Source organism: Rhea americana, unplaced genomic scaffold (assembly GCF_003343005.1).
Source record: "Rhea americana isolate MKP2758 unplaced genomic scaffold, rheAme1 scaffold_165, whole genome shotgun sequence".
Taxonomy (NCBI): domain Eukaryota; kingdom Metazoa; phylum Chordata; class Aves; order Rheiformes; family Rheidae; genus Rhea; species Rhea americana.
Window position 1 is genome coordinate 1,359,979 of NW_028185761.1, and position 23,007 is coordinate 1,382,985.

Below are 23,007 nucleotides of genomic sequence, written 5' to 3' on the forward strand. Positions count from 1 at the left end.
TCTGAATATATAGACTAAACCTTGTTAAACAGCATAGGCAGAAAGTTTGTTATTACAGTGTCTCCAAAACTCCTTACTAACAYTGATGTACTTAAAAGTCAAAAACAAACAAACAAAAAAACAAATAGGCTACAGAAAAGATCTTTAAAAGGCTGCTTATGTCACCCAGAACTATCGATTTTGGACCAGACCAGAGGTCTGTTTTAAGCATTAGAATCACCATTCTCRCAACTTAAATAATGCAACTGTCAAAATCTTTCTACCATAACCACCAAGAACTTCTCTTCACCTATCCACCTTTGTGAGCTGACCTTAGATAAGTACCTACCAGGCAACAAGATCTATTTTAATTTTATATCCTAAACAGATACACTGTAGAACAGTGTAACTTATATGTTTGATGAACTTGAACATCACTACAAGACTGTTCAAGTCAGATGTTAAATGTCAAGAAAAGCTGATCGGAATCCTATTCCATGCCTTTATTTCAGGCCTCAAGGCTCTCTTATGAATTCAAGTCTAAATATCTTTACAGCTGAGCTTTCTGATTCACGAACTCCTCTGTTTTTACCTAGAAAAAAAAAATCACATATGTACCAATGTATTGGTGGCTGATTTTTATCGTCTACAGTTTATATTAAAGACAGGCAGCTATTTCAAAAGTTTAAGAAATTGTTTAACTGCTTTCACCTGCTTCTACTTCGGCATTACACCATATGTTTTAGGTCTTTTAATCTCTCTCCTGTTCAGTTCTTTTGCCATATCACAAATTATATTAATGTCTGAAAATTTAATCTCCCCTTCGGAAAGTCTTTGAGCAAGAATTCAGTGAAGTAATGATTTTGCTCATCACCTCTTTAGCTTGTGAGGAAAAAAAAGTGTAAGTGTGGCACACTTTAAGTAGCACTCAGTTTGGCAAACCTAGGCAAATTTCTTTGGAATTGTGTTAGATAAGCTAAATTTTCAAAGTGATGCAAAAGTTTAAAGACTACTAATATATGTAGTTTTACAAACTAAGGTAAAAGCAGTGACCTATATTTTCCAGGCTGAAAAAATGCCCCCATACAAAGCTTACCTCAATAAGCCCTAAGCAGAGCCTACTGTCTGAGGCACGATACACTTGACAAAAAGAGAGGTATTTAYCTGTTCAAGATAGGAGACCATTTTTGTCTTCAAAAACTGTTTCTGGATGTTTCACAGCATTGAATAACTATTGAACCTTCACTTTTGTAAGCATTATAAGAATACTTTTGAAGTTGTAGTTATGGCGTCAGAAAATAGCAGATTTACAGGTCTTTTTCCCCCTCTGACTGCAACGTCACGAGACAAACCCGAACATATCCTGAGCATATCCATAAGCTTTTGGAATCCAGCAAGCTCATGTCCAAATTAACTAAAAAAGATGTTGAATGCATTTCACAGGTAATATTTTTTTACCTGTAAGTTAACTGATACCAGAAAGGCAGTTGATCAAGCATATGAAGCCAACACAATTAGGGTTTTCACATCATCAGATTTAACGCACCTTTGACTACGTCCTGAGCGCTCTGCCACTGAATTTGTCACAGAATAAGCTTGACRTGGCTTTTCTTCCTTCATTTCCTATCTTCGAAGACAGTAAGCAGAATGGCTGCAGTGAGATGAGTGTACAGCAGACTTGGCAGAATGCAGCTGAAACCCAATTATTCACTATTATACAGATAAAGAACTGATGTAATTTCTGTGASTACAACAGTCACTGGTCTGATAGCAGAGAACCATCCATCAGATCYAGGGAACAACGGTGCCTCACACAACAGTACCAAAAAATATGGCAGTTTCGGAAATGAAGAATTTCAGGCTTAAATCCGTTGATAGAACTAAATAGCCCACACTAGACAAGATAAAGCCCTGGAAAAGTCACAAGTTCTTGCTTGATATGGTCTGAAGTATGAGGAGTGTACAAAAACTAGGTTTAATTAAGTATTTACTGAAGTTATTTCAACCTCATCCCCTTTAGAGGGGACGGGAGGACAGAGAGGAAGGAGCTAGCGAAGAACCTTCAACCCAGCCACATCCTGTTCTCTCACTGTAAAGGAATGTTGTATCAAGAGGAGAAAAATCATTTCAAAGTGTTGGGACTTTTCTGAACCAGAATAAACCAAGCCTTAGGAGCCTGAAGTGAGAAGGGTTACCATTCTCCAACCAGCTTGCTCAAAACCCCCTATTCTCCAAGGGGCTTCCTGATGCAAATATTAGGAAAAACAGGCTGCTCAAGAGCCACAGACACCACGATACCCGGCACCTCAGCCACCCGGCAGTCTAACAGAAGGTCACAGTGCAAGAAGCTTTGGCGGCATAGCCAAGGCATCTGCAGCAAGACTAAGTACCAAAACAGGTAAGATGACCAGAAATCCATTTTGAAACCTATTTCCTTCCCAGATAAGCTGCACTGAAGTTGTAGCTGCTTCAAAACAGAGGCTGGCATGGGTCTTAAGTGACATGCTCAAACAGCTGGGTCCTTGTTGGAAGGAACACAGCAAAGACTCAGAAATATGAAACTGCCTTCAAAACCAGACTTAATCATAGAGATGCATCACAACATTGCACATCCTTTTTAAATCGGGCTACCAGTTGATGGTGAAGGCCATAAACTGACCTTAGAGTGACTGCTAGTCTGCAAGGAAGAGTTAACTAAGTCTGCCAATGATCAGCAAGTTTTTAAGAAGTGTTAAGTAAAAACGTAAGATCACTACGTGGTGAGCAAAGCTGAAATCAAACAACTGCAGGGAAAAAAAAGTACGAGACATACACTTTGTTTCTGTAGATAAGAGATTAAAACAGATATGAATCACAAATCACAAGTGACTTCAGATTTCATTACTGCATGGTTTTAGTTTCTACTTGGGGAAAAAAGCTAAATTTGTAACACAAACTTGGTGACAAAAATACAGACTGTCAAGGGGGGGAAAAAAGCCTATCCTCATGCAAACTTTACACAAAGATAATTAGTTTACTGGGAAACTAAAACACATCGGCAGTTTAACTTTATAAAGCATGTTTCCAAAATGCCTGTCTGAATAGCTCAATACAAAGATAATCAAAAGCAGAGGCACTGCCATCTTTCTATTAAGTGTAACTGTTKCAACCTTGCTCTTGGTGAATGTGCAATAGCTTCAATATGTATAAGCTGTATACAGAAAAAGAAACCATTTAAAGACTCAGATTATGAAAGTCAGACAGTTCTCGATAACAGTCACCCATTTATAAAAAAGAGCATTCTACTAGTTCAGCAAGTAACACTTTCAGACACCTAAAAAGCATAGTTAGCAATTTGTGCAACAAGTGACATTGATGGTTTTCTGCAGATTATGCATATCAATGAATTCAGGCTTAAATTCAAGGCTTGCTACATACATGCTGTGATGGATAACACAATGCAAGGACTATCCATAAGGACAAAGCAGACAACTTTGCTATCAGAACTTTAAATCTTCCTGCCATAGAAGGATCATTTTTAACTAGAAGACACTTCACATAGGTCAAGTCCCCCACTATTGAAAAATGAAGTACTGTTTAGAAAAATAATCTCATCAGGAGTATAGTGTTCCAATGGGAGTAAAGCAAGCTAGCATTTCTGCATAGAAACATTTCTCAGCTGTAAATGTCTGGGGTCAGTGGTCTCTTCTACTGCAATAAACAAACTCAGCTTTTCTCAGACTGGCCAGGAGCATAAAAAAAGGGGGGGGGGGGAAGAATCAGCTTCCAGAACCACAGTTCTGTAAAGTAGTATATAAATTTATTAAGGGACATCTTAGTTTTTAATCMATGGACAGTAATATTTGCTGACTCAATGAAGGTAAAAAGCATTGATTATTTCTGTGATCAAGAATAAAATAAGCCTGCTTTCTAGATAAATACCCTCAAGAATGCGGAACATAAAACACAGTTCAAGATAAGTTCATGGCAAAAAGCATTCTTTAAGCAATATAGTTGGACACTTAACACACACTCAATCTACCACAAAGAATCAGCTTGGTTTGACAGCTATTCGGTTTCTCAACAAGGCATCTCCCTCCATCTGATTTGAGGTTGCCAAGATTTCTTCCCAAAGTCGCCATTTTTATCATCTCAGACAAAGTATCAAACATGATTAAAGATTTCTCTATCTGGTTGAAAGATGTTAGTATGTCAGTGAAAAGTTACTCTTCACTTGCTTAGTGCTGTGATTTTTCAGCATGGTAGTAGATAAGTCACAGCATAAAACAGTAACCATCTCCAGTTGTAGTAGGTCTACTACAACTCCGTCATTCAGATTTCAYGTTGCTTGAAACAGGAGCTAGAACACATTAGTGAGGACAACTCTTAGACAAAGCTCATTCAACAAGTAATTTCTAAAAGCTCCAAAGTTACCCATAGGCCTGCTCAGTMACGCTTAGCTCCTCTCATTTGCAAAGCTGGCTTTTCACACTTACAAGAAACGAAAGAGAATTRGTTTTGATACAAGCTTTGTTTTAATCATGCTTCCAATACTCCAGTTTCTATTACCCAGTAGTTTGTGAAATACATACACTGTACAATTGAAGCATCTTTTCAGTGCAAATGAGTAAAYATGCTAGTGTTGCATTCAAATGTTGCTTCAACACGTGAAGGTTAGAAGTATATCTATCCTGACTATTCTTATTTTTTCCATCTATTCTGAAATTTGGCCCCTTAAACTCATTAAAAACATCTCAAACTAGGGTAAACCTATCTGCTGGTCAGAATTAAACGGTAAAAAWTGCATATTTTTATGTAGTATGCAAGTATTCATTGCATACTACACCATGCTGCAGCTCTTTGACTCAGCACTTGCATGTTGGATTTAGCTGACCAGGAGCAGTCTTAGAATAATTCCACTCATAACTTAACATCACTGAGAAATCTAAGTACTCTGATGACCTGACGACAGCATCTGTATTTTATGTTTGATGCACTCTTCAGATGCAAGAGACAGCCTCAACCTAGTGAAAGGTGACTTTTTTTTTTTAATCATCATCTTTTTCACCTGCCACGTGGGCTACAAGCTTTCAGCACCTAGAGAATTACTGCCAGTTTGGAGTGCTGACATGCCTCTGATACGAGGTTGGACACACTCGGGCTCGTCTTACGGATAAAGTCTCACCCCAGCAGTTCTCTATGACCATGGCTCGTCATAGCAAATTTTTGAAAGCTTACCTAAACAATAATATGAAAACTGACTGTGAATTACAGTCTAACGCAATCAAAGTTTGCAGTAACAGTGAAGCTGAGCTTCAGGAAAAGGCATCTTGAGGTATAATCCATCACAGAAATTATTTCCAGAGAATTACTTCTAGATCTGATGTGACACCTTTGACTGCAAACAGCATGTAATTTTGATTCTGTTTTCTATGAGAGCAGTAGAGCAGACAAACAGACGTTAATGAACATAACAGATGTTTCCCATGTTTAATGGCAACAGAAGGTGTTCAGAGAAGACTGCTATTAGCATAATTTACAAAACCATTTAGAACAGAAGCAATTCCAACTAAGMAAGTCAGTAAACTAATCATGAAACTGCTTACTGTTTCTAGTTATTCAACAAAAATGCAAGTAGCTTGTATAAGTTTTTTTAAGCACTTCAGTTGTTGTTCAATCTTACTTCACATAAAAATTCTAGCTCTTACAGCTGTTTGTCCAGAAAAAAAATCGTTAATTGTCCAACATTTTATTTTTTCTGAAGTTCAATTTCAGCTCACAAGATGRAGATCTGACAATGAAAAAGGTCTAGTCCTACTTCTCAGTGTCCCTGTTGGCAAAGCCAAGTCCTTAGGGCAACAAAAAAGCTGCATGCTAAATTTCACTTCTCCTTATGCTGTTTTTCATAACTGCAAACAATAGAACATAACTGCAAAAAAAAAGTAAGGTATCACAGCTGTTTGTGAATCCTTTCCCTAAGTCTGCTGGTGTCTGTATATGTCAAGCAAAGTGGAAGAAAAGACCTTAAACCTTCTAAAATGGTAAGAAGTCAAAGAAACCTTAGAGTAGGTTACTATAACCTTGGGTCAACTAATGCCAAATATTCATGATGTGAACTGTGGAGATTTTACCGGCATGTAAGAAAATAAGACTAGACCATCCCAAAGGATCTTTGAGCATGTCTCTAACTACGATTATCAGGAAAGGTACAGACAAGAACACACAACATGGCAAGGCTGGATCAGCCCTTCCCCAAAGGCACTTCTTCCAGCTCTTGGTAACAGACAGCTTGTAGTATTCAGCCTCTGTTTACTACTACTACTACAAAGAAATGACGACAGTAAAGTTATTTCTTGAAACTATTCTCCCTTACAAATTACCCGTTACATAGATCTATAGCTGGGAAGTTCCTTAAAATATATATTATTTTATATAAAATATTTTTTTTTTTACCCCCAAAGATACAGTATGAACGTGCAGGCAAAAATTCAGAAGTAATTGCTGAAAATATGCATTTTACTTCTCTAGATACATATATGGTACCCAGAAGATGATTAAATCCTCTAAAGAACATTATTTTYCTTAGGGAAGTATACATAGTTGCAAGCTGTCTAATGTAGCTTGATGAAACTACGATTCTATTCGTAWAGATTCAACTGTCAGGCTGTAAAAATGCCATGTGAAGTTTCAATTACAAATGCAGCAACTGAAAATAGCTTTGAGTTAACACAAGCTAAAGACTCCCAAACAGATGCCATAAGTGTACTTTACCGTACTCACATTAAAATGCACAGGAAGATTGATAGTATTTCAAAAGATTCAGTAGATCCAAATTAGYAAAAAGACAGGCATTTACTAAGCACTACATGTAGATTATATGAGGATTTAAATAAAAGTAGTCAAACAAAGACTACCTAAAAATACTATGACAATGACAATGCCGCCACGMGCAATTAATTACATACATCTAGCTCCAGACTTAATGTTCCTCATTTTGCAGTTGKCTATTCTTTTTAAAAAAATCCAGAAGTAAACTAATAGAAGCATTCAATGAAGGACATGAAAGACAATATCAGAACATATCATACATGTTTTTTAATTTTAGCTTTCTTACTTGTTTACAAGAACAGGATAAAGCGCTATATTTCTGGTTCTTAAGAATAGTAAGGAATTTAAGGAGTTTATTCAGCAACAATGTTTGACACTGGAGCAGAAGCACATGCTACTGTCCCGGACAGCCTAAATCCTAGTTATACATCCATCATTTGCACTGGATTCTTTCAGACTCCAAATCTTCTAGTGGAATGATAATCTTTACTCTTAAATATATGATATACTCTGGAGATGCTGAAAGGCACAATTGGAGAAACACATTAATGAGATACTAATGGAAAATGATACCCTTGCCTTACCTTGGTAGTTCAGAAAGTCATAAAAGCAGATTTATGGGAGAAATATTGCAACCCTCAGTAATGGGGCCAGACACTAGTGATAAATTCTCACCACAGAATCCTATTTTTTTTTTTAAATAGACTCTAATTGCAATATAATARTAATTACAGCACACAGAATGGAATACTTCTGCTAGAACTTTGAGAATGAGATCATCCAAGAAAACAAATCTGAACTGCACAAAAGATTCCCAAAATAATATTATTATACTTCTGCACAAAAACAGCTCTGAAAATAAAGCAGCTTAGAGTAAGGGCTTTAAAAACCCAGCACAGAAACTAGAAAGATGRTGAAGGAAGTAATACTTCTATGTAGTATAATATTGAAACCAAAAACTTAAACTACTTGAGTGAAAAAACCCCGATGCAAGATTTTTAGAAGCTCTTAATATGGATGTCAGAGAGGCAAACTTGTAGTCCAGAAAAAAAGTATGAAGCCAAGAAAAATGTTTAACATAATTAATAACCATGATGCAATGTATTATAATAAAAACTGAGTATGGAAAAAACCTCAACATAATTATTCAACAGTTTACACTGGAGTTAGAAAAGCTGTTTAAGAACATGTTACTGAAATAAAGAATTCCAATAACGCATATTAATTGCTACATTCAATTCATTTAGGAGCAGATGAGAAACACGAGCTATTAGTTTAGAAAGAAAACTACTAGTAAAGATATTTGAGCTTTTCTATAGCAACTGAAGTCCTTCGAGAGTTTGTAGGACTGACTCTCCAATATCTGGGAATAGAAGAACTCAGGCAGGAGCTAATCCTGAAAAAATCTTGCAGAACACAGGTAAATAGCCCAATAGGGACAAATATACTTAGCTAAACTTTCTCTTTTTCAAAAACGTATTGTGAAATAAAGTATTAAGTCATGAAGGCTTGGAAGGCTATCGTCTGTAAGACTAGGCCTTCCAATCAGTCTCAGACAACAGGAAATTGGTTTAATCTTTATACACCCACACACAGGCAGTYCTATCCCTCAAATTTCTTCTCCAGATATAAATGTTCAAGTTCACTGCCCTCTTGAAAGTGAYGTACAGGAAGGAGGATGATCATGTGCTTAGAGCTCTACAGTGAAGTAAAATCAGTTTGATATTCTACTAAATTACTCAGGAAGTGTTTGGACAAGTTATTAAAGTGGTATCAAAAGTCATCTGCAAGACAGTTACTGTAGTCCATACTTCATCTTGTCTAAATAGCAAAATCTCAGCGACAGTTTAACTCTTAGTGCAAATTCCCAGTCCTGTCCTGCTGAAAGACACTAAACAAAGAGAAATTAGACACTKCTAAATACCCAGATCCTCTCAACCATGCACAGCATGAAAAAGCCTTTTCATCTTGATGGGGACTATAAGGAAATACTGTTAAAAGCTTTGATCAAATATCTCCAAAGCAAAAAAARTTAGAGTCTTCATGATAAAGACAGTCATTTTCCACAAATTCATTCCCCCTAGCCACAAAAAACTATTTCCCTTACTTCTTTTTCAAATGTTGCCTATGAACGTAGAGGAAGAGCAATGGAATTACTGGTGCCACAAGCCTGAATCTGAAGCCAACAGTACAGATGCCGAAGGAGTGCAACAGCTGGCTTCCCACAGCTGGTCAGTGTTGCATTCCTTTGAGTTCTGTGGTTGCAGGCTGCAAAGTGAGGCTTAACCAATAATCACCATTATTTTCCCATTAGAGTCCGCAGGTGCAATGACAGTGGGAAGATTGGCAAGGGGCCAAGAGGCAGGGGAAGACATTCAGAGAGTGGATTTAAGGACAGCAAGATAGTTTCCTAATAGCACAATAGCAATAGCCTAGCTACATGTTAAAGCACAACATTATTTTAGATAAGATGTTAAAAAAAAMCCTCTAAATTGAATATTAAATTGATTAGTAGGTAATTTACATTCTTGTTTAAGTGGTTAAAATCCCCTACACTAAGAAAGYTATTTATTTTGTCATGTTTATCAAACACTGCTGCCCCACTGGCAGCAACTCCTCAGTGAAGGCTACACTGGTATCTAGCATCTGCAGCCTACTCCCATAGCCAGTACCTACGCACGAAAGGCAAGTTTTCCAAACTGCAGCCACAACTTGCATTTCCAAGACACTATTCACATTTTTAATATCATTATTACAAAAGTAATAATAGCACATAGTAAAAATAGCATATCTGCCAACAGACCTAGAACAATGAAGCTGGACTGACTAGTCTTGTTAGAAAACAGGATTCCAACATCAGACCAGAAACTGCCACCCGACGACTAATAGAGATAGTAACAACTTCAGACTCCGCATCGCTTCAGACTACCCAAAACTGTTCAAGTTTTGGGGAGGACTGTTTATGGTTTTTCCTTACAAAAAATAAAAATGAAAGAAAGTTCTTAAATATATCTATAGGATACTTACTCTCGCTCCTTCTCTGTCAGTTTGTCATTGATATTATCTTTGATTGTAGACCTGGAGCCCTTGTGAATTATGGGATACCTGAGTGGCACTTGTAAGAAGTAGGAAATCATTGAAACCAAATGAGCAGTGTAGCCCAGGGCAACAGCAATGCTTCCATCATCTTTTGCTGTCAAAAATAAAAAAATCCATTATTTAACCAATTGAACTTCAGTGAAAACTCAAAAAAAGTTCATCCTTATTGCACAGTGAAAGCATGATAAAGCTACTGAAATTATCAGAAGTTATAACCTAATAGAYTTAAATATGCTTTACAACTGTTAACATCCTTCACTAAAAGGCAACATAAAATCGGTGATCGCCAAGTCCTCCTTCCAGTTTTACACTTTCAGAATTAGAAGTTACTCTTCAAGTTTGGTGAGCAGAAAAAGGGAAGAAGAAAGGAAGAAGTGAAAGAACATTTCTAAGCCCAAATTCAAGTCTTAAGCTTTTTGCTTTTCTCTAAATGTAGATGACATTTTGCCAAGATCAGAGAAAAGCTGCACTCCTCCATAACTTTATTTATTAGAGAGATCAGCTGGAGACACACTGCACTCCAGAATCTGATCTGTTCTTTGCCAATAACCTAAAAAACTTACTTCAAAACCATGGTTTTGAAGTATCATTATCAGATAGGCATTTAAGGTTCTACCTTGAAGTTTCACTTGCTGGGAATACACACAGGTCTTCTGATTCAAATTAAACCCTTTTCTACAATCCACATGTTACCCATATAAAAACTTCTCATTTTTCCTCAGCATTTTAAAAGTGAACATCTTAACACAAACATGACAGATGTCTCCTCTTCAGAGGCAAGGAAGTGTCTTCTGGGGGCAATCAATTAAACTAAGGTCCTCTTTAAGCAAAGCATTTAATGACGCTTAAGATCTATGAAATCATACTAAGCTGTAGAACAAGACATCGTATATGGATTTAAGAACTGCACCCTTTTATAAAAGAATGCTCCAGTAAAAGATGTTTAACACTTCCAGCAAAACTTGTTTTTAGATGCTCAATTTTTTTAGTATAATTTTCTACTAGCTGTCTGAACTCATACACAGTAAGTCAGCTAACAACTTTTCAAGTTTAGCTCCATGTTTCACTGAACGGAATGCCAGGTCTTTCTTTCCTATAATACAGTATTATTAATTCTTTAGAGTATTTAGAAATTTTTAAGACTACTTGACAGCAGTAAACTGCCAATAGGCCAGAAGGTGCATACTACTGGTTCTCAAGAATTACAAAACTGAGTTACTAGACTTAGTGCAGTCAGCAAAACAATGCAATAAACTGACCTTCGTCATACTGTCAAATTAATTTGTATTAAAGCTCATACCTTCATTATTCCAGCATTCAATATACATATTATTAGCATAAGTTAATTATTATAGGAAATTTTTACAAAGAGTTAGATATTTGACTGAGGTTTTTTACTTGGGAAACCACATGCTCCCAGTAGTTGTTCATTCTGCCAGGCAAGACGTTCACAAGTGGGATTTAATGAATTTCCAATTCATACCARACATTTGTAGATAAACGCATGCATGCAGTTACCTGTACAACTGTTACACAGGCAGGCATACGTATTTGTGTCTGCAACAGGATAATGTAGGCTGTTACAACAGAGGTTGACCAGTGAAATATTGCCATACCAAGGCAGRAATTACTGTGAGGCAGCTTTAAAGTCATACTTATGCAAATTACTTATTTGGCAAGTTTAAAAACTACAGCAAACCACACAACAATTCTTGCACATCAGCTGATAAATGTCTGGGCAACCTGTTCCAGTGTCTGATTATACGGCTTTAAAATACAGTGGTACTTCTTATAAGAATCAACAGTAAAATCATTTATGCTAGCTACTAACTGAACACTTTCAAAGTTATATTCTAGTCTAGATCTTCTTCCAGTCATGGTTTTCTATCCTAAGCTATTGCTCCATTTACTTAATTTTAGATCCATGTCAACTGTAAGCACTAAATTAAGAATATCCAGCTACCTTGAAAGTCTTCAGAATTGGGAAGCTTGACTCCACAAACAAAGTAATCCTTTTGATCATTCTGTAAATATAAAATCAACAGTAGAAAGTGAATCTGGGTCAATGATTCCTAAAAAAAAAAAATAGAAACTTGTACAAAACCCTATGACAGTAAAGCAAGTATTTTTGTAAAACAGAATTAAATAGTCAACAAAATCCAAAGTGATATCRAGATGGTATTTTATTCCACATTTAATTCAGAGAAAGTAACAATACAGAAATATTTAAGAGCTTCATTTTAATCAACCTATAAAGGGCTTAGGAGGTGAATCTTTTGGCAAATTTTTTGGTACAATCTTTTAAAGTTTAGTTAACATATTGTCAGCTTTACTTTAAATAATTACACATGACATTGCAAGCATGCATTAAGTTGTAGATACAAACACATACACCCACATACACTCTGCTCTTAGAGCTGAGACAGAGATGCTAGCATAAGACAGTTCTCTCCTTATGAGGTTTAAGAACACCACATCCAAGAAAGATGGAAAAACAGCATGAGTAGAGAGCATGTTTCATCAGGAAGAGAACAGAATTGCTTCAGATGTAAGAAACAGAAAATTCATTTCACTTGAGGCTAGTTTTTGGTAAACCTGAAACATACCAAATCAATAGGGTAGATATAGGATAGCTCCGACAGCAATTGCTTGCATCGAATAGTCAGCTGGGCATTCGTCTTCAAAAACAGTTCTCTTCAGGGAAAGAGAACACAAAACCATYAGTTTCTTCAAAGTTTTGAGTAAACACATCGAGCCCTTGTAACCCTTCTGCATTGTCCTAAGCATCATTTTCCCTCCCTCCAGAGGGCTAAGTAATTTCACAAGGATAAACACAATATACAGCTATTTTTTTAATTTTTGGTTGGTTGGTATGTCATATTATAGGTATATTCTGACTAGGACAATTAAGTACTACAAAGCAGTGATCTATAAAACAGAATTAGAAGTCCTATGATAGTCTACAGGTGCAACAGARTATTTGGTTTCTTCTCTTCCAGGTCTACCATTGTTAATTCCCACTTTAGACATCAAGAAATTATAGCAAAGATTTCCTAACAGAATTTTTGGGGGAGACAATATGGATAATTCAGTGAAATACAAATCCAAGCCAAATGCCTTATTTACAAGCCTGTATTTCCTTTCCAATTACAGACAAGTGGGTCCTTTTACCTCTTCGCAGTGCATTCCTTTCTTAATTCATGCAAGGATTCATTATGCTCTTGAAGCTTCTGGTACTCAGTCTCGAATACATTTTCTATACAACATAAAGAGTCAGGAAATAAAAAAAAATCAGATATTTTCTTAATTATCTGACATTCCAAAAGCAGATACTGACATAAATTTTGGCACTAAGCCTCCAACTATTCTTAGGTGCCCCTTTTCAATGGTAAGCGGCCAAACTGGGAAATGACAGTGCAGGAGAAACATCTGTCTTCATGCACTCTACACTAATCACCAGCCAAATACCACCACCAAGATCTCATTCTCCTTTAACACCCGCTCCCCGCATGTCTCTAGTAATACAGCAATTCAGTTAATGCAACTCAAGTACTTGCACAGTAAATATTTCATCTTCAGTAACAATTATGCATTCAATTGGAAAATTCAAAAATATCCTGCAAGATGATCAAACATCTGAGTAGCTCTGCTGCTGGTGAGCTCTAAAGGGACAACAGTGTAGTATAAAGCATAACATTTTACTATAGGATGCTTCCCCAGTAAAACAAAACAAGAAGGAAACTGAGCATCTCATCTTTCACTTACACGCTAAGCCATTAAGAAGGATAGTTGTCATCTAGAACTTAAAATAGAATCCCAACCAAAGGTGTAACAACATTGCTCATGACACTAAGATGTGCCTGCATCATGCCATTTGCTGCATTATACTGCAGCTTTTCCAAGTCTCTCATACAATTTTAATTAAGCATAGGTTTAAAATTGCTTTATACAGGTATTGTATTAAGGAGTTATCTAGAGATAGGATACCAGAAATGTTTTTGTCAAGAATTTAATATGACACAGGTGGTGAAGAATTTGCATCTGGCTGAAAGCTTCAGATAAAGGAAAGCACAGGCACACCACAGACTAAAAAAAAATTAAAAAAAAAAAAAAATCAAATCATCGCCTTTTTTTCAATCACCACTACTATAAGGCAGGCTATTACTCTTCTGATCAGTGGATTATGAATATCAGCAGTAGAAGTAGTAATATTTCTACACCCACCTCTTTCATGCAAGTTATTTTGCTCCTTGTGCAATAAGGCTACTTCTTGACCCAGAGCCTTCTTCTGCCTCTCCAGTTCGTTACGTAGCACCAGAATCTTCAACTGTAAACATTCACTCTCCTTTTTCTATTAGAAGAAAAACTGAAGATTAATTTTTTAAAAGTTTTTCTGCATGCAAGCTTTTCTGTAACAGAGGTGATAGAAAGAAAAGGGAAAAATAGGACAAGAATAGCATCTGCTAAAGCAAAACTGAACAGAATAGGTTACCACAAGCAATACATTATCAAGAACTCTAATCAGTTTACTGCTCTGGAGGAAGAGATTCAGCTCCATCCTGCAGGACTTGTTCCTCCTATGGAGTGCATCTCCTGTCCTGTGCTCAGTGATGCATCCTGGCCCAGGGCAGAAATCAGGAGCAGAGGTGGGAAGAAACTTGCAGGATAAGGATAAAGAAACTAATAGTAGAGAGCTAACAGTACAGCAAGCACTGCTTGACAAAGTGTTTGGTAGCAAGAGGGGAGATGAGCAAGGAAGAGTCTATGCCAAATTGAAGCAGGGAGCTTGAAAAATGCTTATCTGAGCTACATTATTATATCCGTTTCTCAACTTCAGGGTGATGAGAAAAGGCTACAGAAGTCAGGAGCACATATAGCAGGGAACAAATCATGTCACTACACAGGATTATATTTGAAGGAACTTTCCTTTACAAATTTTAGAATAACTCCTGTATCTACTCTAAATTTATTCCTGTACATTTAAAAAGAAGCAGCTCTGTTCTTTGATGCATTTTGCCAATTAGGAAATTGTGCTGCCATATGTGTAATGAAGTAGAGCTTTCTTTCATTATACTTTTCTTTTTTTTTTTTTTTTTTTTTAATAGAGGAATATGTACCATGTTTTCCAGGTATTTGTCGAGTAACCGAAAATAGATTCAAAATGGAAAAATGGACATTACATCAATTCAGTGCAGTCAAGTCATGCCTCTGATACAATTCAAAACCTGAAGGAGCTATCAATTGGATATTTGTAAGTACTAATAGACATTGTCACTTTGTGTTACTTAGCTCGCTTTTCCTTTTTCAAGCAGTTAATGGAGATATTGTCACTTCAACGCTAGCTGTATAAAAGTAGTGAGCTTTTCCTGAACTTTTCCCTCCACTTCATATTTACTACAATTACACATGTACATTCAGTCCCCAGCAGGAAACGTGACTCAGTATTAAGGAATGAAACTCCAGTTCACACATTTATAAAGAGAATATCTAGGTTGGAGTTACTCAAATAAGAAGTTAAACTGCCCCTTAAGGGAGCTGACTTCTCTGTCTACAAGACAACCCTGTGATTGGAGTGGGTAGATAAAATTGAAGAGTTGAAGTTTATCTATCTCTTATCCGAGTTCATAACTGTAGGGAATTATTCAAGTACTCTCAACTCAGAGTCTAGCTTAGAGAAGTAAGATACATTCACATCACAAGAAGTTCACCCTTTATTATACAAGGCACCAGATGCATGCCAGTGGGTGCTAATATAAGTTTATAAAYGAAGCAATTCATGACATGAGCACATGAGCAATTCAGCTCTATCAACTCACTACTTTGAGCTGAGCTAAGGTCTTCTGTGCAGAAACACTAGTGCCACTATAGTTTTTTGTTTTTCCAACTTCGGGGAGTGGGGAAGGGAAGGGGAGAAAGACAGGTGGAACAAAATGTTAAAAGCCATTGCAAGATCTAATACAACTAATATTCACCGCAGTGAAAGCTTTTGCATGAATCCCATTCACCAAAAGGGAGTAGGGTGCAAGAAGGTAGAGCTAGGAGACTCACTCCACTAAATCCACCGCAAGCTTTCTTCAAAATTAATTCAAATTATTACAGGTTTGTCTTTCCTGGCAAACATTTTATTCATTGTGCAGTATCTATGCTTTTAGAGCATAAAAACAATTATACAAAACAATGTCAAAAATAGAATAAGCTATTRATTAATCTACCTCAAGAACACACATAAATCTAAAATCCATTATGTCATACTCCTCAGGTAAGTTTCCACTTAAAGTAATGGGCTTAAATTGAATTAAAAAAAAAAGAAAAAAACACAAGCAAGCAAGCTGATGGTCAAAGCACAGTCATGTGCTTCAGCAGCCCTATAGAATAAGGTTTTAGATGACAAACCTACCAGTTCATTGCTTGTAGATGTACATCTCAGCTTTTCTTCAATCTCTCTTCCTATTTTCTGAACAGTTACCTGAGTCTGTTTAATTGCACACTGAGCTCTGTGAAGCCTGTAAAGAGAAGACAAATTATAGCTGTACTAAAGATTCCCTCCCACATGCTTCCTAATGATGAATGTTCCAGTTACCCCAGAAAGAGCAGAAGTGATATGAATTCAGATTATCATGATCTAGTTTGAAACGAAACAAAGTGTAATCGTAAGTTGTACAGCTTATAAATGAGTATCCAAAGGGAAGCAGCAACCCTAAAATCTATCAAGTACTAGATGCTCTTTTTAAGCCACTAAATTCAACAGAAGCCAAAGATGTAGAGCTACAGGTGAGATCATGGGTAATTAGAGTTCTCATGAAGTTACTATTAAGTTGTAGCACGGTTGATAACATCAAGACATAAGGATAAATACATGGCAGTTACAATGAGCACTGCTGACACCAGCCAACCAAAAAAAAGTAGGTATCTTATCTAACGTACAGCCATGCTGGCCAAGAGTATGAACCACCATTTACTGCAACCAAGGCATGAACCACCCTTAGTATCTTCAAATATGCCATTGTTTCCTCTGTAATGAAACTATAAACTTCTTAAATCAGGCTTGCAGTAAAGAAAATGATTACATGTTCATGATCACTTAGTTTGGCTTTGGGGTGAAGACAGACTTGAGCTGTTACTATATTTGTCAAAAAAAGATACTCAGAGAACAGCAATGGTAAAGTGCATCTAGAAGAGCATTAGTGCATCTCTTAGGACTAGCGAGCATTGCAGTGGAATCTAGAACTTATCGTATTATTTGGAAGAATAGGAAGTGATCTAAAGATGCAGAGTATGGCTTTTAAAGCAGGCTAACAGGTTTACTTTTACATTCATAGTTTAATTGTTAGTGTCTTTTCCTTTCGCAAGGACTTTCTTCAGGTACCTTTATACTAGAGTAAATATTTAAACTCATCTGAAGGTTCTGCTAGAACAGTAATATGTGGTCAACATAACCTATCGCATGAAATGTTTATTTTGCTGGGCAAACATCTACCTAGCAGACCAACCATCCGAGTCTGTTTTAATGACCATTTCTGTTAATGAAAATTAAAATTACTACCTCTTCAAAAGAATGGTTAAGAACCAAGGAACAAAGCATTACAGCATACAGAAGAGGTCACTCAGCTCCTTTCTTTTACAACCACATAATCTCTTCCAGTTTTATCCAACCAATGGAAGTATTGCTTTTTAAATTTGTAATGCTCTGCATGCAACTAGAAAATAACCAGGAATCATGCTTCCCATTATGAGTAACAAAGTCTTATTCCTTCTCATACTATCCCATTTTGGCATCCCATCTGTCTAACAGCACGCACAGCATATTAACCTCACCATCTAGCCCAAACCACTAAAAGACAAGATAATATATGGACAAGCTAATACTCGGAATATTAAGTAAGGTCATTATCATTTAGCACTTTTCCATGCTATAAACTCAAGGTGAATGCACTTAGAATAGACACCTTTAGTTCCTTCACACTATTGCTTCTTCTTTACTCTTTTTCTTTACTCTGCTGAGGCCAACTTGGCTGGGTCACCTCAGGGCTCCATCTCACATCCCCTCTGGAGTAACAAAACCTCATGAAAACGAGGATGTCCTACAGAGAACTTCTTCTAATACCTCCCACATTCATCAATATCTCTTGATGTTTTCGTTGTGTAACATACAGTACACAAGYAAGCGTCAAGGTTTGCCTCCCTTCCTGAACGTCATTGAAAGCTCTGCTGTCACATCATAGAGTGGGCTCTTAAGTTTCCTACTTCAACAGTTTCCAGCTTGCTCTTTCCTGAAGGTCTGGAACATTTTCTTTCCAGACATTACAAAGTCTAACTCAAAGTTCAAATAGTTAAGACTTAGGGAGTAATAACAGAGTGAAAGTCCCTTTCCCCTTCTCTCCCCTTCATCTCATTTTGTACTGGAAGAGTTATCTTCATCTAGCCTGTCAACAGATTAAGGAAGAAGCTCAGTAAAGTCTGAATCATGCCACTTCAGCACGAAGAAGTGTGTGTGTGTGTGGCGGGGAGGGAAAAATGTTGAAAACTCAGTGAAAGAGCATTTACATAACTGATACAAGTATTAGGGGGTTATTTGTTTTGCCAGTTCTTCACAATGATTGGATTCATACTCAGCTAACAACCCAAAACAAATTTTATAACAAGTTCAACTACTTCTACCCATGCTTAAGCACAAGGTACAGTTATCTATTCAGACTTTCTTCTTAAACCAAGATATTCCTTCTGATATTTTTTTCAATTTGGGGAATATCTCTCTCTAAAGGTATATTCCTAACCTATAGAGACTGATACATGAAATAATTCAATAATCAAGACTATTTTTTGTTAAATCTCTTTTTAAACCAAATATCTTCCAGTCATTCCTTGAAGTACAGAAAAAGCTTACTTAAATGAGGCTCCTTTGATGTCAAACAGTAGTGCCATTTATATTGAATCAACCAGTATCAGTAAGTTTTTATTCTTGTAATCACAGTATGTTAATTGTTGTCCTCAGAACTTGAAAATGGTAACAGTAAGGTCATGTCCACACCTGAAGTTAAGCCTTCCAAAATTAAAAATTTAGGGACATACCATCACAAAAATAGCAGCTGTCAACAAAAATTTCCCTCTCCCACCCAAAGAACCCCCACTGTACCCACTTGGCAATCTTTGGACATCCAAAAGGAATACAAACTAAACTGTAMGAACAGCAGCCTGGAAATTCTGGGCATCACTCTTGCACGCACAAGATAGACTTCAGTGAAATTACACCAATGAATGGCGAACAGCAAATTTAGGCTATAAACTTTAAGGATTAAAGTTTGGATACAGTTAATAGATAGAAGTTTCAACACTAATTGACCACATGCTGTTTCCATTGCTAGTTTGATTGCAAGTCCAAAGCTACAGCCTACAGTTAGCACAATTTGTGCTTTGAGTACAATTTGCCTCGGTTTAGTAATTGACGGTTATGAGCCAGCTGATGGCATGATCTACACGCTATCAGCCAAAACAGGATTCTTCCTACATTATTTTTTTTAATTAAAATTAGCACTTACAGAGCACTTTCAGAATTAAAATTAATTCATGGCTTCAAGAGGCCATTGGCCTGCTACCAAGTTTCCTTCAGCAGTAAGGAAAGCCAAGCCAATTACAGCAGAAACCTAAGAACTCCAGGAGATAGCTTAGCCAACAGTGTCGTCATGCAGTGTCTGCAGGCTGTTCTAGGGTCTCTGCAGCGGCTCATAGCCACTGCAAGCCAGCAGTAGGGTAAACGAACGGAACTGTGACAAGATTTACTGCTGTTGTTTGGGGCCCCCTAATAGCTGCTGTGCATTTGTCCAAGATCAGGTGAGCTCCACGCTGTTGCCTGGGAAAGTGCTGAAAAACAAAGCAGGCATTCAAACTTCTTTACAGAAGAAGGTCATCTTACAATACTTTGGAGGCGGAGATCTGTGAAGCTATTGCCCTGCCTCCACCCTCAATTCACTTGCTTTTGAAGACGAGGGAGACTAAGAGGTAACAAAATACTCTCCTAYCCAAAGGAAGTTTGAAAGAACGGTATATATACAAAAGCTTTCGCCATGTATCAGCATCTAGGATCAAGAAAGCCTCATCCATAAGTGATCTAGTAAGAACCTGCAGAAAGAAATTCAATCTCTCTCCCCTCTTCACTTGCTAGCCAACATCTCAGCAACTCCAAAACTATTTGGGAATTTCCTTCTAACCAGTAAAAACGGCTTTTCAAAAGAATAGCTTTTCATCTCTGAACTAAAATCCCTCCCTCCAAAGCTGACTTTCTATTTGGTTGTARGATTTGACACAATTCTAGCACATAATGTTTGGCCAAGAAAAAGCTGAGTAACTTTGTGTCTTTACACATCTTTACAGCGGGATTTGTTTTTGCAATCGGTTAAACACAGGTACTGATTTGGAAAAAAAATAGAGGTACTAAGTTTCCAACTTCATTACACAACTTCTTAGCACAACCTCCTTGTCTCRTTTGCAAGATCAAGAATTCTTTCAAATTTCTCAAATGCCGTGGAATAAAATAGTCTGAAATAACTTGAYTTTACAACTTGGGAACATGCTGTAACAACACGCTGGYTCTCTCAGCTTGCAATAAGTTTGAAGTTACATTTTAAGTTTCAGCTGAACTGCTTTTCTTTAAGAGGCACTGCAGTATCCTGCAACTGAAATGTCCCCTCTTGATCATTAATTATTCCCGCGATTTACTACTTCATGTAGTAAGGACATTCCTGGCTATCATCTTTAAAAATAATAATAATAGGTGGCCATCTGTGACAGATCATGCTAAATACTTCATGTAGTAAAGAAACTGAAAGCTGGAGCATATTCACAGTTGTGCCTATTAGCTAACATATGCTTATATTTATATTAATGAAAAAAGTCTCAGTTTTATTAGACATTTGAAAARTGACAGTAGTTCTGTCATGTACTCCAAATATCTGTTTGTTTTTAACAGACATCTGGATTTTTCATGAAAAAAAACTTTAAGTCAGAAATATATCAATTAATTACTGCAGTCACATATTACAGCTACTTCTCACAAGAAAAATAAGTGCCTACAGTCACATTTGCCAGAACAATCTTAGTTTACAGTGAGCCTAAATTTAAACTGAGGATTATTACTGGGGATTTAGAAAATAGAACAGAACTCTTCTGGTAGTAAAAGAGATGTAGGCTCCTGAAAGTACAATACCCAATCTTTTTATTAAAAAAATGCAAGATTTTCCTATTAAATACAGAAAACTGAACACACACCCCTATTTCAGCCCAGAGAGTAGATTCCGGAGAGTGCCAGGCAGTTCTAAGACACATGTATTTTACATAGCCCCTTTAACCATAATTTGCTACATCCACTTTCCCACAAGAAAGGTTTTTCTGATTTATGATCATACACTCCCTTCCTCAAGTTCTTCAGAAACTTATTCCTACAATTTGTCAAAAGCTGATAGAGGGCAAGAAAAGACACTAGGGAGTGAGARTGGAATAAAATAAGTCTCCTGACTCGCTCCCTTGAGCTATTACAGCACCGACTTGTAGAAGCGTTAAGGAGGTCGCACAAGACAACGCTGTTGAAGCAGAGGTACCTTCTGTCATCTTTGCAAACAGTTCTGAATTGTGACAAGTGTGCAGGACTTGAATGAGTTCCTGAATAATCAAGTTCGTGAGAACACTGCAACAGTGGATGCTCTGAACTGTTTGCACCCTGCAGAAGAAAGTGAAAATTATGTCCATCAGACTAGCAGCAGGAGTTATCCAGGCCTCCGCTTGGAGGATCATTTAAAGGAGCCGGCTAGTATACAGATCACCTTAAAAACACGGGGCAYAGAGAGAACAGTTTGTCTTAAACATGAAGTATGAATGATTTTTTTTTTTCCAAAATTCAAATCTTCCTATTATGTCTCTAATTCTCTTGTATTCTAATTTACAGATTTACCCCTAGGCTAGCATAGGCCTACAGTGTGATTTTTATTCAAAAGAACAAATATTTGTGGCAACTAAAAATTAAGTTTACCTTTTGTTCTTTATACTAGCATTCATAAGTTTGCTATTATAGAAACCCTTGCCAGTGCAACAAATAGGGTCACATTGGAGTTGTCTTCTATAGCAGGAAGGTAAATTACATATAAGTTTCCTATTAGCATAAATACACGACAACCTCTATCAGAAGCATGGCAGTGACACCAGCAGATTTTGATTGCCTTTCATTGCTATGCAGCCTCCAATAAATTTTCATACACATTTTAATTCTTGTCCTGAAGCAGTTAGTCAGCCTAAGGCTAAACTTCACTGCATAACCAAAAGGGAAGATGCATAAAGTCAAGTTGAAACGACATCAGGCTTCCCCAAAGGGAATTGTGTTTTTCTATTTGCAGTCCACATGACGGATACAAGATTTGTGACACCTGAAAACAGGTCTTATCCTTTAGAGGGAGAAGGGGGAGAAACACCAGTCAGTATTCAGGTGACTCATTTCTTTGAGCTGCATACTGCTACACTTTTTCCTGGAGCTCATCCCCAAACTCAAAAATTTCCTTCCAAGACAACTAGCTGTAATTCACAACAAAAACAGTTGTAGAACTGAGTTAGAGAAGAGAGATCTGGCACTAGACTAGCACAAGGCAAGGGCWACTATAGGCCGGTCAGCCTCACCTCCAACTCTGGAAAGCTGATGGAACAGCTCATTCTGGATGTCATCTCCAGACATATGGAGGAAAAGAAGGTGATCAGGAGTAGCCAGCATGGATTCACCAAGGGGAAATCCTGCTTAACCAATCTGATAGSCTTCTATGATGGCACAGAAGGTTGGGTAGGTGAGGGGAGAGCAGTGGACATTGCGCACCTTGACTTCAGCAAGACTTTTGACACTGTCTCCCATAACATCCTCCCAGAGAAGCTCAGCAAGTGTGGGTTAGATGAGTGGCCAGTGAGGTGGATTGAGAACTGGCTGAAAGGCAGAGCTCAGAGGGTCRTCATCAGAGGGTCGTGGAGTCCAGTTGGAGGCCTGTGGCTAGTGGCGTCCCCCAGGGCTCAGGACTGGCTCCCATCCTGTTCAACTTCTTCATCAATGACCTGGATGAGGGGACAGAGTGCCTCCTCAGCAAGTTTGCTGATGAT

At 37.3% G+C, this 23,007-nt stretch overlaps 1 protein-coding gene across 2 annotated transcripts in view; it reads right to left on the reverse strand.

The window, feature by feature from the left end:
• The window catches only part of UVRAG (UV radiation resistance associated), a 97,148-nt gene that overhangs the window by 38,494 nt on the left and 35,647 nt on the right, over positions 1 to 23,007 (reverse strand). The window contains exons 7-12 of one of the 2 annotated variants that reach the window (XM_085300562.1): positions 16,283 to 16,388; positions 14,110 to 14,236; positions 13,057 to 13,141; positions 12,492 to 12,579; positions 11,849 to 11,909; positions 9,814 to 9,979 (exon numbers count right to left, since the gene is read on the reverse strand). In XM_085300562.1, coding sequence (XP_085156688.1) covers positions 9,814 to 9,979; positions 11,849 to 11,909; positions 12,492 to 12,579; positions 13,057 to 13,141; positions 14,110 to 14,236; positions 16,283 to 16,388 — 633 coding nt within the window. Of the gene's footprint in view, positions 1 to 9,813; positions 9,980 to 11,848; positions 11,958 to 12,491; positions 12,580 to 13,056; positions 13,142 to 14,109; positions 14,237 to 16,282; positions 16,389 to 23,007 lie in introns of both variants that reach the window. The other variant, XM_085300561.1, reaches the window with a different exon arrangement.